This window comes from Lissotriton vulgaris, chromosome 2_1 (genome assembly GCF_964263255.1).
Source record: "Lissotriton vulgaris chromosome 2_1, aLisVul1.2, whole genome shotgun sequence".
Taxonomy (NCBI): Eukaryota; Metazoa; Chordata; class Amphibia; order Caudata; family Salamandridae; genus Lissotriton; species Lissotriton vulgaris.
The window spans coordinates 768,940,723-768,957,058 of record NC_141687.1 but is presented as its reverse complement, the minus strand read 5'-3'; the positions used below and the strand labels follow the sequence as shown (position 1 = coordinate 768,957,058).

The 16,336-nt window shown below is 45.2% G+C and overlaps 1 protein-coding gene across 1 annotated transcript in view; it reads right to left on the bottom strand.

Annotated features, from left to right (window-relative positions):
* Positions 1-16,336, bottom strand: part of MYO3B (myosin IIIB) — a 1,488,954-nt gene that overhangs the window by 1,269,901 nt on the left and 202,717 nt on the right. The window contains exon 3 of the mRNA XM_086956107.1: positions 7,308-7,404. Coding sequence (XP_086812233.1) covers positions 7,308-7,404 — 97 coding nt within the window. The remainder of the gene's footprint in view (positions 1-7,307; positions 7,405-16,336) is intronic.

Genomic DNA, 16,336 nt, shown 5'->3' with positions numbered 1-16,336 from the left:
AACCCTTACTGTTGACGCAGTGGCCCAGAACCCTGCCTGGAAAAAAGGCAGGACTTCATGTTCATCTGCCCAAACCTCTGGGTGTGTAAGTGGGGCTTGAGTGAAAGCTTTTGCCTCTAGATTCAAGAGCGGAATGAGACGCTAGTTTGATGTTTTTTTCTGGTCCCCTTTCTTTAATATGAGATAAAAGATAGTCACCCTCCATGTGTCTGGGACTTGACCTCCTAGGAAGGCATGATTGAAAAGGAGGTTAGCAATCTTGCACACAAAAAACCTGCACATTCCTTACATTAACACTGGTATCACTCCTAAATAGGAATATTTCAAATATTACTTTGGAGACAACATATTCAATAACCCATCAAATTAATTCATATATTATTTTGCATGTCAAAGAAGCATATTTCATAGTCATATATACATATATTATTTCCAACATTTATATAATACAACAACAGCAAGTATGGGCAAACAGCCACAGATGATCTCACTAAGAAGTGTCAGCCACACCCCACAGACACTCAAATCAATTTAGCCATACATTCATATCCCAGTCATACTTCATCAATACCAATAATACATGCACTTGATCATACAGCTAAAATATCACATTTGGGAACCTCAGATCATATTTGCAAACTATGTTTGAATCATTATCATGAACAAAAACAAATACAACAGAACATAAAAATACAATACAATCCTTAGTGGTATTAGGTCGATCAGATCATGTTTTATATTGGTTCATAGATCCGTAACTGCTTAACAATCTTCCCATTTAATCATACAGATTTAATTGATCTCCAAATAGGCGTAAGACGATGTGGGTATCTTCCTTCGTTCTCTTTTTACTACTTTTAAGTACTTTTTTGGTATTCACGTTCACCATCAACTAGCACCAATGCACGTTTCAGTGAAAACCAAAATGCAGAAAATCACCTTCTGCAGGGCTCAATATATAAAACCACAAACAAGGGGGCAGAAGGCACCATCCACGGAAAACCCTGATTGGGAAAAATATAAATTACAATATAGGGATCCAAGAGAATATAACAAACACAATAAGAACCCATATTAATAGAGCAAATGTACTCTGTCCCAAAGAAAAACAAGAATAAACACAGGAGAAAAACTATGAGAACTATATATGTCCAGATGGTGTAGAAGATATAGGTGAGTGTTACAGATACCAACCACCAGACCAATAATTAGAATATTGCCAACTTATACTGAATAACACCATATACACAGACAGACCAATTTGCCACAAGCCTATGAGTGTTCATCCAACATATATCAAAGTTAGTACAGCAAACCTACCGCCGGTTTCTAAGGTCCTAATAAAGTCTAGAGTACAGGCTCAGAAGGAAGAGGCTAACAGCTGGGCCAAAAAGGCCCCCGATTCACTAGGGGCTCTGTCATTAAAACATAATCAATTGTTGATATACCTTTGAAGGTGGGAGGGAACTGACAATGGGGTGCGTGTGCCTCAAACTGTTGTTGTACTGAGGCCAGTTTATAAGTTATCAAAAAGTCCTTCATCCTTTCTCATTCTTTGGAGTATGCCGGAGGATCACTTAAATTCCCTAACCCACAGATGTTGAAGTTGCCAACAAGCAGGATTTTGTGGGTTTAGAAATCAATGAAAAGTTCTTCCAAGCTGTCACAGAGATCTTTCACTATGGACACCTTAAGGTATTATAGTGCATTGAGGTAGCAGTTTAGCATCAACAGAGGTGTTATTTTATTCTTAATTTTGTTAATGTGATTAAGACTACTTGTTGGATAGTGAATTAAGTTTGATTGGGGTGATCTCTATCTTGCACATGTGTTTGACAAAGAAAGACAAGCCCCATGTGGGGTGACCAAAGAGGCTGGGACGGGAGGCTGGCTTAAAATGTTGTAGAATCCTCGCATCATTGATGGTGTAAGACCCCAAGTCTCTTGCAGCCAGAGAAGGTCACTTTTATACAAATAGGCTAGGGCTTGCTTACTTGTCCTGATGGTCTTGAGGCCATCCACATTTCCAAGATGTTATTGTGAAGTGAGACACAGTTTTTTTATCTTTGGAGGTGGGTGCCGGTCAACTGTTGCAGTGCTGGAGATACTGCTCCAAACCCCCCGATCGGGAGAATGCCGGCCACCCCCAATCATTGTACTCATTGCTAGTTCTGTCACAACTCACCTTCCTTTGGTTTTGCAAGCATGATACCATTAAGGAGGTTACATTATTGGGCACTCTTGGGGACCCATTGTCATAGCCACCAGTTCTACCCCTTTCTATGCTCTTGTTTGTTCTGATTCTGAATTGCTCTCAAGGTAATACCACATGGGGTTGCGGCTTTAGGAGCTCAATTCCCTAGTCTTCAAATATCCCCTTTTCGCCCAAAACTGCATCTGTATAGGCCTCCCTCTTCCAAGTTGTTACAGTAGCTTCAGTGTTTCCACTTACAGGTGTGGGTGCGAATTTTACCCAAGCTAAATCATCCACGGTATGATCTTCAATGAGGGAATTTTATTGCATTGCTGTAGGAGATTTTCTCTATTGAATATGTCATAAGAGCGTTTAAGGAATTAATGAGGAATAAAGGCCAACTCAAAGTCCTCTTGAGCGCCCACATATACGGCTCTGCCCAGTGTAGAAGGTGAGGCTCTATCTAGATCTCTTTAGTGTTGGGGCTCTGAGGGTCTAATATCGGCTAGGACATGTCTGTTGTTATCTAAAAAGGCTTGGCAGTAAAAAGGTTCTGTTGGGGGGCATTGGTCAGTTGTTCATTTTAGTGTCAACTGCAGGCCATGTGTCACTGGATCTCTCTCAGACTCACCTTCAGGCTATTCTATAGCTATTTTACATGCTGACCACAAATCACTGGGGACTACAATTTCTAACAACGTATTCAAATTGATCCACAACACCTTCAAAATGTTTACAAATTGATCAACCTGTTTGTACCACTTTACAAGCTTTTCTCTCAGCCTCAGTTAATCATTGGTAAAAAGCTGCAAGGTACTTCCCGCAATGGGAAAGCCTTGACACCCATTCCTGCTTCTTCCAAAAGAGGAGGTTCTCCTGTTGTTCTTTTAGTACCCTTTCTTTTTGCCCATCTTTCTTTCCATTTGTCTAATGTGCTCCAAATCTGGATGTTTAGAATGAAATCTCAAAATTGGGTCTTCAATCCTGGTAATATCAGATTCTCTATGTCCTGATCACTAAATGCATCCATGGTTTTCCTGTAAAGCTTTTGTTCATTCTGTCTCATATTTCTGAGCCAAATCAGATAATTTCTCATGAGCCTGCCTCGCTCTCCTTGTCACATCTATACTCATGATTAACAATTCATTCTGTTGGTAGGTATCTATTCTATTAAGCTCCAAAATCCCAGTTATCATTTCATTCAATTCCGTTTTCAATTTAACTATCAAATCTACCTTTACAGACAATGTAATAGTTCCCTGGCTTATCTCTGCACTCTGATTTCCATTTGAATCATTACTATTATGCTCCTTTAACCATTGCTCTAAATCCTAGACATCAATTATACGTTGACTCTCAGAAATCCTTTTTCATGTAGTGCTGTCTTGGGGCGTACTATTTTGTACATTTGGGAGAGTTTTGCATTTGGGGGAATAAATACCTTCTAATCCAGGAAAAAACTTATAGGTCTGAATCCATTTTGTACCAGAGAAGGATCTGCACTCGCTGCACATGGTGAGCTTTCATTCATTGGAACCAACAGGACAAATTGCATTTGTGGATTATCTGGCACTCTTTTGGGTGCCTTCGCTTGTAGCGGGCCCTCTCTGACTTTCATTCCCAAATGGACTACGATCGTACATAGGGACTAAAGGTCCAATAGTAACCAGTACTGTGAGCATCCGGACATTTGGAAGACAAATTAGTGTTACAATATACCAAAGATCCAGGGACACACGCTCCCATAGTTCCTCCTGCTATAGTCTGTGTCATGCCAGTTGATATAACCCAGACAACACCAGGACTAGAAGCAACTGGTATTGAAGAACCTCCAGAACCACCAGTAACACCTGTATTTCCCCCACTTCCTATGAGTGTCTGATTATATGGGGTGGACTTGCAGCTAACATTCAATCCAAAAGGCTGTTACTTGCATCAATGTCACTTTCTGCATGTTCATCTCCCACCCTTTTCTTTTCCTTTCTCCTTCTGTCAGCATTATTTCCCTCACTTCTTATAGCAGGCTGTTATCTCGCTCATTCAATCATGTCTACTCTTCACTTGGTCTGTTGGTCATCCCATCTCGCGTATGCACGCATCATTTTCTTCATCCTTCCTTGATGTTTGCCTCTTTGTTTAACATGCGTGCACATTCCCATGCATTAAGTGCTTCAAACTGTGTAGGTCTAAGTAATGGTTTAATTGCAAACAATATCCCTCTGCAAACAATATCCCTATAAAATGATATATTACTCTCAAATTGAAAGTACTGTAGTGTGGGAACATTAATGCACCTTCCTTCGCTGTGACTTTGTGCCAATTCTTAAGCCAAATAATAAATTGGAGCCCTACTTTCATAGCCATATAATGAGCTGGTGCGTCCTCTGGTGGCCCTTCCTCATCAATTCTATTAGGCACACCTACATCTCCTCGTATCATATCTCTTATTACTTTAAAACATCTCATTTTTCAATCTTCAACTCAAGTCCATGTTAACAAAAAGTTTAAATGTCCACAGAAATATGATCACCAATAACAGCACAGCATCCAAGAGACAATTTCAACCAATCCCAGTGCAGCATAAAACCAACTGATCTATCCCAGCGTAGCACACTCAGACTTCACTCTCAGTCCTCGCAACAGTTCACCCTCCTTCACGATCTTTCCCACACTCTCTCTCTCTCTCTCGTTCACTTCTGTTTATATTAAAACAACAACTAACAATTGTCAGCTCCACTAAAAGAATCAATAGAATCAGTCACCCAAAGAACACACATTCACAGATGAAACCTCGACCAGTAGAGAATCAGTTAAATCAGTATAGATTCCCTTCTGTGCTAAAGGTTGACCACACTAATTACAACTCTGTCTTGCATACAAAAGTTCCCTATCTCAATTGGGCCATCATCGACGTCTCACTACAAACCCCACAAAACCTTAGGAGACAATTACAATACAGTGTCTTCTGCACCTTTATTATATATCCCAGGACCTTAGGTCACATCGGACCCGATAACAACTTCAACAACTTCTTCCACTTCAACAACTTAACACCACGTTCAAACGTCTCTCCGCCAGACATCAAACAATTAATATTGTACCACATGCTAAGCATAATCCTCATACACACATCCCTACTGATACTCACTCCTCCATTGTCGCTGTTTTAACACACTCCACTGGAACTCCATCTATTGTTATGGGATTGGGGTTTAGACTAGTCTAGGTTAGGTTCTAACGCCCTTTACATCAAGAGCTAACCACCCTACAATGCTATCAGCTGCTGGAGCTCAGACCCCCCGAAACATTTATCTCCAGATCAATGACCTTTATAGCTGCATGAGAGGTAAAGGAAAAAAACAGTCCCTTGTTAACATCCCAATACAGCGTAAACAATGTGATCACACAATAACCCACTCAACAACTTAATTTAAGTTTAGAACTGAGTGTAGAAATACATAAAGACAAAGATAAATCCAAATCTCCAGAAGAGATTTACCATATATAATACAAAGTAGACAACTAACTCTATGATGACTATAGAAATGATCAGGGATTGAATAATACATTGCATCAGATGATTCTCCTAAGTAAGCATGAGCAAGCTATCTCTCCCTACACTACCTTAAAAGGGCTACACTAAGCTAAGAAGCATTTCGTAAAGGTGAAATCAAAAAGGTGTCAGCTGTCAGAGTCTTCCATAAAAGGCACTCCAACAATGCGTAAGGTACCACAAAGCCCCACAAACAGAAGCATAGATCTGTTCTCTGTGAAAGCCTAAGATTATTTCCCTGTCCCTTACTATGTTCAGCATATAATATCAATTGCCTTCAGGGTAGATAATCTCATGTGATCCTTGCCAGTAAATTCCCATGGCTTAGGCACAACCGGATACTTGCAACACCTTTCCCATATCAATACGTTGCAACTTTGTTCGTCCTCAATCATTCCTCTTCTCCTCCATGAGAACTTGCCTACTTGCTCATTACCGCGCATCTACTTGCCAACTTCTTCTTGTCATACCTTGCTATCTAATGAAAATAAAACCCTTCTATGTTAACTAATGAGGCTTTGTCCATACCTGCAGTGGAAACAAAATACAAGCAAATGCATTCTGCATTGAAGGTTAAATACGAATTACATGTTAGATTTTAATTGTGGGCATGAACTGAACTGGTTTCTCGAGGCTCACCCTAGTCAACTCTAGAAGTGCACAGGGTTACAGAATACATGCACATTTCTACATGCACAAAAAATGCAGCTTCTTAAGACATGTATAAATTATAAATAATTACGAAGATGTTGTTCTAAATGCACCTACATGGAAAACATTCTTGTTACACGTATAAAGGTAACCTCACAATGGGACACACTTTATGTTAACTTTTCTGCATCACATTAATATATAAATGTTACATAGACCTTTATTAATCATGTTCTATACACCAATTCTTCACACTTCTTAGTAAAATTAATCATCACACAGAATATATTCGCGTAATGACTACTCATGAGTATGATGTACTCCTACAGTATCTCAGATGGAATCAAGATTACAGATATCCAATATTATGGACATAATATAGTCCTACAAAAATATTGTGTCCTAAATTTGACTATCAAAGTATCATGAAGATAAGTATATATGGGTACGTAAAGGTTTACTAATCTTAAATTCATATTGATATATATCATCAAGGCACAAGGATGTGAATTTAATAAAAATCAATCCTATACTCACATATAAAATAACCTACATGATAATTTGACGGTTGATATTGTGACCGAGATATTTTAGCAGGGATGGGTTACTATCCTTGAACATTTGACATTCACATCAAATAAACGTCTATCACAATGTGCAGCATATTTCTGTATATTTACAGATTATTTCCAAGATAAAAATAAAGTAATTTAAGCATGTCCCAAAGGGGCTAATTGAATTTTGCATGTTAAACATCCAAAACATTAATTTAAGGTATTAATATTGAATACTTTCACATACATACTGGTTACAAAATGTCAGCATTTAGATCTTTGTGGATCAGCATGAATTTAGAAGAATTACAGTTTTAGATCATACAATTAAATATTTAAACAAAGCCTAAAATACCTCATCAAGGACCTCCAGGTTCACCAGATCATCATCCAAAGAGCAGCTCACAGAGGGGTCCAGCCGGTAGGGCCTTCTTGTGTTTATTCTTTCATATCTGCAAAAATATGCATAGTTAAATTGTGGAAACGAGACGCCCAGAAGAATCATAAATACATGTTTTTGGATCTTCTCTAAATGAATGATTGTGACTATATTTCCGGCACCTGGCTGTAACTGGATGTGGCAGAAAGGCGTAAGCAAGTGAGACAGAATAACCACACTTAAGTTGTCTCAGTAAGGATGTTTAATCCACTCTTGACACTTCCTGGATCCTGAGCTGCAATATAGCCATATATTTTGTTTATTTATTTATTTATTTATAACATTTATAGAGTGCACTGTTGCCAAATGGTGTCCTGGCACTAGAATGAAAGCTCCCCTCTCCTAGGCCTAAAGTTTAATGTACGAAAAGCCATGTTTTCAGACTTTTGCCCAAGGTCATTAAATCTGTAATCTGCCTAAGAGCCAAGGGGAGAGCATTCCAAGCCCTAGCTGCCACCAAGACGAAGCTCCTGCCTCCCCAGCGCGCTCTCCTTATCCGAGGGGTCACAATCAGCCCCAGGTTAGCTGACCTAAGATGTCTACCCGGCATGTACCATTGAAAGTACTGTTTTAGAAACGACGGGCCAAGACCACGAAGGGCCTTGAAAGCTATGCACAGGGTTTTAAAAGAGATCCGTTTCCGCACTGGGAGCCAATGCAGCTTCACCAATTCCTGGGACACGGATGCAAACTTTGGTAAGCTTGTAATGAGACGAGCTGCTGCGTTTTGCAAGGCCTGTAATTTGTTAAGAAGCCCCTGTTTGTGTCACTTCTCCCACAGTATAACACATCCAATGTGCAATACATTTTGTACCAGAACTTGGAATTGTAAACGATAATTTTGTGTTCAAACTATGAAATTGATGCTGAACTATAATTTAATGATAAGGCACTGAAATGTGATGAATGCTGAAAAACCTGCGACATCAAGGAGGAAGAACAACGAGGGCCTCATTACTACAAAATGGCGCAGAGCGGCAAGCCATTTTGCAGCACCGAGCTGCATTATTTTAAAAGCACAGGGATGCACTTAACAACAATACGACACATCCGCATGCTTTCCCCTGCACTTGTGCACAATTGGCTGCCATGGGCCAGCGCAGGAACCTCTGCACCATGTTCCAAGGGGGTCTGCACTGCATGGATGGTATTTTCCTCTCTATGCATGCTGCAGAATACCACACACATGGAAAGAGGATAAAACAAGGAGAAATTGAAGTATTTCTCCTCATTGTGCCACTCCTACACCTCTCCTGGGGTGGCGACGGATTCTGATGCATTCCCAACATTTTAAAAAATGTTGTAAATCTGGGAATGTGTGAGGTTCCATGGATGTTGCGTGGACACCCACACCAACACCCATGGACACCCCTTTCACGTAGAGTAATGCCTGAAAGGGGCCCATATTTAGAAGGCCATGAAAAGTCACCCAGGGTGTACGTGGGCTTGTAAATATGGGCAAGCCCATTGCGCCACAGGTGCGTTAAAAAAAGTCACGCACCGGTGGCGCAATGGGCTTGTAAATGAGGCTCCAAGTTTTATAGCAATATGTAGCATTTTGTGATCATTGTGTGAACATGAATACAAATATAGTTTCTTTAAATTAATGAAGTGTAAGACATTTTGAAAAACGTCTAGTTCCTCAAGTTTCAGAATCCATGCATTGAGCACAAACTCATTTTGCCTTGCCTTCTTGCGGGGAACAACTCAAAATCAGTTACTGGCAGGACTGCAGCAAGGCTGGTCCATTTCCTAGGAGGGCTGAGAGCAGAAGGACAGAGACAGTACATATAATTATAAATTCTGAATATTAATCACATGATCTCTTTTGTAGGCAGCATCTGCCTATTTAATGGGCCTATGTTATCCTACTATACGTTTGTCAACTTGATCATAATGCCAAGTCGACGTTTAGACAAATTAATCAACATTAACTGGATGTTGGTGAATATATTTCAGGCACCTGTGCGAATATATTCTGAGAAGCATGGTATGAAACCTGGTCGACAGGGAACAACAGTAAAACAATTCTACAGTTCCTAATACATTAGTGGTACTTAAAATTACTATTTATTTTTAAAACACATGCTGTAGTGAGGGCCTGCAGCCCCAGAGGTTCAGGGGGGCTCCAACCTTTGAAAGGGCCTCCGACTTGTCAGAGGGTCCCTATTCACCCCAAGCCCAGTGAATATCTATGAGGTATGCTTGACTCCGGGCAGAGCTCCTATTCATATTCTGCAGGAAGCCAAATTTATTTATTTATAAATTTATACAGCGCATAGCTGCCCCAGCAACTCGGCGTCCCAGCGCTACTCAAGAGACAAATGCCAAGTACCACTCCAGCACACCCCAGCAGATTAAACCGGGAAGAGCCAGGTCTTCAAATCTTTACGAAAGGTCACGTGATTCCGAAGTCCTCTAATAGACAGCGGGAGAGAGTTCCAAAGATGAGCCGCCTGAACCTTAAAAGATCGACCGCCAGCCCTGGCTCTTTGAAAACGAGGGGTGCACGCCAAACCCAAATTGGCAGAACAAAGGGAACGGTTTGGGATGTACTGAACCAACAGATCCGCTAAGATTGGAGGGCCTTGTTGTGACAGAATTTTATGCACTACGCACAAGGACTTGAACTGAATTCTTTTGGCTATTGGTAACCAATGAAGTTCAGATAAAGAATTAGATACCGATCAAAACTTGGGCAGTGCTAACAAAGCATGGGCCGCGACATTCTGGATTCTTTGAAGGCGTAAGATACAGGATTTATTAGCTCCTAAATGAAGGGAGTTGCCGTAGTCCAACCTGGCTAAACTTGTAGCCTGTAGGATAGTTTGGCAGATTTTTGGTTCAAAATATCCGAGTAGGCGTTTTAACCCCCTCAGAAGACCAAAGCAAATCCCAGCAAGAACTTTAGATTGGGTATCGAAGGAAAGATCCCTATCAATCCAAAAGCTAAGATTCTTAACTGCCTCTTTGGGCAGTGGCGCTGGTTTGAGTTTGTCTGGCCACCACTGTTCCGACCACAGAGCACTGTCTCTCCCTAACACAAGAATTTCAGATTTGGCAGCATTAAGCTGCAAACAGTTGGCTGACATCCAGTCTGCAATTGCAGACAGGTGCTCCTTAAATTTAAGGAGATTATTTTTGCTCTTATTAGAAAAGGCAATAACTAGCTGGGTGTCATCGGCATATGAAACCAATGACATCCCTCTACTTCTTGCTACCAAAGCTACGAGTTGAACATATATGTTAAACAACGCAGGGCTCAATAGTAAGCCCTGTGGAACCCCATGCTTAATGGCATACACCTGCGAGTGGTGCGGTGGTACAGCAACCTGAAAGGTTCTGCCTTCCAAAAAGGAGTAGAACCAGGCCAGGGCCTGCCCCCTGACCCCCATTTCCCCCAGCCTACATTACAAGATCTCATCATTTTTCGTTACGCCACTGTCTAAAACATCTCTTCTTACATCTTTAGGAAGAAGTAAGAGAGGAGGAAAGGGGGATAGATGTGCATATATTGCTCTCCTTATGCCCCTTTATACTTAATTCTAGTAACTTTGTCTGGAATTAAACATAAAAAGGTGGATGTAACAGCAGTACTTTTCTATGTCTGTTTTTATTTATTTTGGTTTTCTTCCATTGTTAATTATTGTTGATTGATGGGGGGGCGTGGCTAGCCGAGCAGCGAGATGGCCGCTCTCTGAGTGAGCTCCGCCGGCTACACTAATTAATCCTCCACTTATCCTGCTCCTGGTGCCTGCAGACCCCTGTTCTTCCCGAGTTCGGCTCAGACCATCCAGGTGATCCTCCAACCTGAGTTTGGGGCGCGGAGGCGACACCCCTTAGAAGCGGCGACGGCCTGAACATTCACCGACCTGCGCGCCCGCCCTGCCCCTCGCCGGAAGTGCCTCTCACTGGGCGTCGCGAGGCACTGTGGGCCGCGGCTGTGGAGGCCTCTGCTGACCTGGCGGACTTCGCGGAGGAACATCGCCTGCCGGAGAGCTGCCGCATATGTCATACCGGTGAGTCCCGGTGGCAGCCGAAGAGGGATTGAGCGGGTGAGAAGCTGTGTGACATTTGCGGAGGCCGGCGCAGCCTAGCGGCGCCGACTGGGACGCCACGAGGAGATCCGACGTCCCCCCGAGGTAGCGCTGGACTGTGGGGAGCCCCGGTGGCGGACAGGGGGGTCGCGCCAACACTGCCTGCATTGCTGCGGGGGCCGGAGAGGGTGTGCAGTGAAGCTGCGGCGAGGCGGGGGCAGATTGGAGTTCCACCCGCTTCGCCACCACGCCTGGACCTACCGTCTGCCACTCACTGTGCGGAGCGGACCTCCGCTCATATAACTGCGCGCCTTGCGGCTCCGGTCCCCGGGATCTCCGGTGCTGCGGATTTCCCGCCTGTAGAGCGGGCTTGCCATTGAAATACGGGCGCCCGCCATCTTGAACCCTGTCGAGACTCGCTCTGTGCGCTGCAGCTCAGGGGAGCCACTGGGCACCTGCGCCTATCTTACACACGGCTGGACTGGGCACCGAAGTTTCATAGCTACGCCTTGCGCGCCCTGGCGCCACTTGACAGTTACACGTGGGCTGCGCACTTGCTGAACAAGGCGCTAAATAGGCGCTGCCCCTTTACGCAATCCGCGGAATTCATCCGACTGCAGTGATGGGGAAGAACGAAGCCAAGCAGTCGAAGATAAGCTTTGACAACAAAAGACCCCCGAAAAACCCGGCGACGGAGTCGGATAGTGGCGCATCGTTGTCGCAAGGTACAACTCCGGACATTGACTTTGGGGCCCTCATTATGGAGGTGAGGACCAGCTTAAAGAGCATTGACGCTAAGCTTGATAACATGGCCACACAACTCGAATCCGTGAAAACTAAGGTGGACGCCCACGAGACGAGACTGGATTGCCTTGAAAATAGGCAAACTGAATGTTGCGAGTTCCAGCAGCAGGCCAAGCAACATATCACGTCGCTGGAGCGGGAAATCGACAATCTGCGCGCCAAATCGGACGATTTGGAAGCACGTTCCAGAAGATCCAACATCCGCATCACAGGCATTCCGGAGACTACAAATATAGGCAAGATGGAATCGTTTGTATCGGACCTCCTACATGAACTGTTCGACCCAGATCTGTCTCCGGTTTTCACGGTGGAAGGAGCGCACAGGTCCCTTGGGAAGAAACCTCCGCCAGGCGCCCCTCCGCGTCCCATCCTGGCTAAATTGCTCAACTACCAAGATAGAGACATCATCCTGCGTTTGGCGAGAGAGAAGGGTAAGATCACACACCAAGGAAACCACATCTCCTTTTACCCGGACTTCACCCCACTAGTGCAAGCAGCCCGTAAGGAATTCCTGCCGGTGAAGAGAATTTTGCTGCAGGCTGGGCTGCCCTATTCTCTCCTTTACCCGGCGAAATTGAAGATTCAACACGAAAACACCTCACATTTCTTCACTGACGCCAAGTCTGCACTCAAATTCGCTAAACACATCTGTGCTGGTGCCAGAAGGAAATCGCCACGACTCGAGGAAGCTTCAGACAACCTCAGCGACAATGACTGAGGAGACTACGGCTTTCACCCTGTACGGCTGCAAATTTGCCTCTTTGACTCACAGTTGGGAACCCGAGTCAGCCTTGGACACAGGTCTGTTACTTCCGAACTGACTCACTGAGGGTAAGTCGCTAAGGCGATCTTGCGCGACAAACTGTAGCTGCTGCCTCCGCGCTTTATATGAGACTTTGGTTACTTACGGACTTTGTGGACCTCGGGATGGGGGCACTGTTAGAGCCCAGGAACTTTAAAGTTTGACTGTAACCACCCCGTGCATGCGGGGGTGTTTGCTGGGCACACCACGCCTCATGGGGTGCCTCCCTTTGTTATTGATGTTGGGGTTTTTCCACGCTATGCGTGCCTGCTTCTGGGATATGTCACGACCTGATTGGGGGGTTGCTGAGGAGGGGGGTGGTGGGTGGTGGGGGGGGTTTCACAAGTTGCGAGTTTTAGTTTTGAACTGGTGCAATGTACTGCTACACATGCCTATTTGTTTACGCACTGTGCTTGTAGCCATGGCGTCTGGGCGGCCTTCTGGCTTTTGGGGATGGGGGTACGGGGGAGGGTTTCGACACTATCAAACACTCTAGATGGGGGTATTAAGCTCTGGACTTGGAACATTAGAGGCCTTGGGGACTTCAAGAAAGCCCGTTTGATGCATGGTATATTATCTAGACACAGTGTAGACATTTGCTTCTTACAAGAAACACATCTCCACGCGACCCCCTCACCCCGTTTGAAGAATTCCCGATGGGCTCACGTTTACTCTTCCATTTACTCCAACTATGCGAGAGGCGTAGCCATACTCATTTGCAGAGGGTTGGATTGGCGAGAGCACTCTCAAGTGCGTGATGCAGAAGGGAGGTATGTCTTGCTGCATGGTTCTTTGCAAGGGCGACCCATTGTGCTGGCTGCAACCTATGGTCCCAATGTAGACGATCCTGACTTTTTCAGAAGTGTTTGGGCGGAGATTGCGCTGCTGGACTGCCAGACGGTTGTAATGGGGGGTGATTTCAACATTGTACTGAATGATGATATGGATCGTAGAGGTGTGAGCAGACCACAGCATGCTAAAGCGCGCCAGGCGATCTTGGATGTCATGAGTGAGGGTATGCTTTCTGATGTGTGGAGAGCCAGGAATCCAGGGGTCAAAGTGGGAACCTGCTACACTTGTCATAAAGCCGCCTGGTCCAGATTAGACTTCTGGCTGGTGTCTCCTGAAGTGGCGACATGGGTGTCGAATGTTGATATCATGGCTAGATCACTGTCGGACCATGCTCCGTGTATGTTGGAGCTGCACCCCCCCGACACTATAAACAGGGCGTTTCAGTGGCGCCTTCCCCCACACGCGCTCACAGACCCGGTGTTTGTAGAGGGGATTAGGGAAGACATCATTAAATACTTCACTGAAAATGCTGGGTCTGTCTCCTCTGAGGCCATTGTATGGGATGCCTTTAAAGCTGTGATCAGAGGCCAATGTGTAGCACGGAAAGCAGGGGTCCTACGCACCATCAGGGACACGTTAGCTAAACTGGAGGGGGAACAGAGACCTTGATATCGCTTTTAGCTCTGACCCGTCGTTGGAAATTGCTGGCGATCTGAAAACCAAGCTGCTGGCCTTTAATGAGGAAGCGGAGCGGGAGGTGCGATTCCTGGGGAAACAGGCTGAGGCGCGCAGATACGGGGAGGGGGACAGGCCGAGCAGAACCCTTGCTAGGCTGATAGCTCCTCGCACACAATCCAACTATATCCACACCATTTATGATAGATCCGGAAACCTAGTGATGGGCCAAGAGGCTGTGTTAGGTGCGTTCGCGGATTTTTATGCCACCCTTTACACCTCAAAACAACCCACGACACCGGCATCACTGCGGGACTTTCTTGACTCAATCGCCCTCATATGGTTTAACAACAACCACAGACAATACATGGACCTCACTGTCACAATACAAGATATCGCTCAGGTGATTAAAAGCATGCCGGCCAACAAAGCCCCTGGCCCTGATGGCCTAACTACATCCTTCTATAAAACTTATGTCGATGAACTGGCGCCGAGACTACACTCCGTATTTGTCGAGGCTCTTGAATTAAATTCCCTTCCGGACTCCATGCGTGAGGCCCTAATTATCACACTACTCAAGCCGGATAAGGATGAACAACAACTGGACTCCTACAGGCCCTTTTCACTTATAAACGTGGATGCAAAAATGTACGCGAAGGTAATTGCAGATAGATTACAACCGATGTTGCCTATGATTGCGCTCCCAGATCAATCGGGATTCATCCCTGGCCGCGCGACATCACATAATCTCAGAACTATTTTTTCTGTCCTTCACTACTTGCACCCATCAGTACAGGCGGCGGTGGTGTTTCTTGACGCAACCAAAGCCTTCGACTCCTTAGAGTGGCCTTACCTTTTTAGTGTTCTGGGGCGGATGGGCTTCAGTCAAAACTTCATGACCCTGATCAAGCTCCTATACACGGAACCTAGAGCCAGGGTGAGTGTCAACGGGCTCGTTTCCAAGCCATTTAGTGTCTCAAGGGGTACCAGACAGGGATGTCCTCTGTCCCCGCTCCTTTTTGCAATTGCGATGGAGCCGCTTGCGGCTCGAATAAGGCAACACCATACTGCCAGGGGCATTGGATTCAGCGCTAGGAGCTTGCTAATTTCGCTATACGCGGATGATGTCACCTTATACGTCATAAATCCCAAAGACAACATGAGTCCGCTACTCCGAGAATTTGTGAGATTTGAGGGCCTGGCGGGGGTATCCATCAACTGGTCAAAGTCGGTAGCCTTCCCCCTGACGGAGAGCACTGTTCGCCCTGCTCCGGACTACCCCCTTAGGTGGGAGACGGATGCGGTCAAGTATTTGGGTGTCTGGATCAGCCGGGATGTGCAGGAGTTGTGGTCGCTGAATTTCGGGAGGGCGGTGGACTGGCTGGAAGGGAAGATCGAGGTCTGGAACAAATTACCTCTATCCCTGGTTGCAAGGATTGCACTGGCGAAAATGGTGGTTCTCCCCAAATTCTTGTATTTGTTCGTAAACATACCACTGCCAATGACAACACACTTCCACGCTCGCGTCCGCTCGCTGCTGCTGAAGTTGGTGTGGGCCGGTGGGCAAGCCAGAGTCTCCTGGGACCTACTCACACTTCCGCTCCGACAGGGGGGCCTGGGTGCCCCTGACTTGAAGCTCTACTCCCTCTGTGCGCAAGCTCAGTTCCTACATTTCTGGGCCTACCCCACTCTCTACCAGCCGCATGCGGCGGTGGAACTAGCGGTGGTCGCCCCCTTGCCACTACGAGTGGCACTGTACGGGAAAGTTACATGCCCGTCGCGTGAGGTGGACACAGTGGAAATGGTCCGCTGGGCCTGGCGCGAGCTTCAGAAAA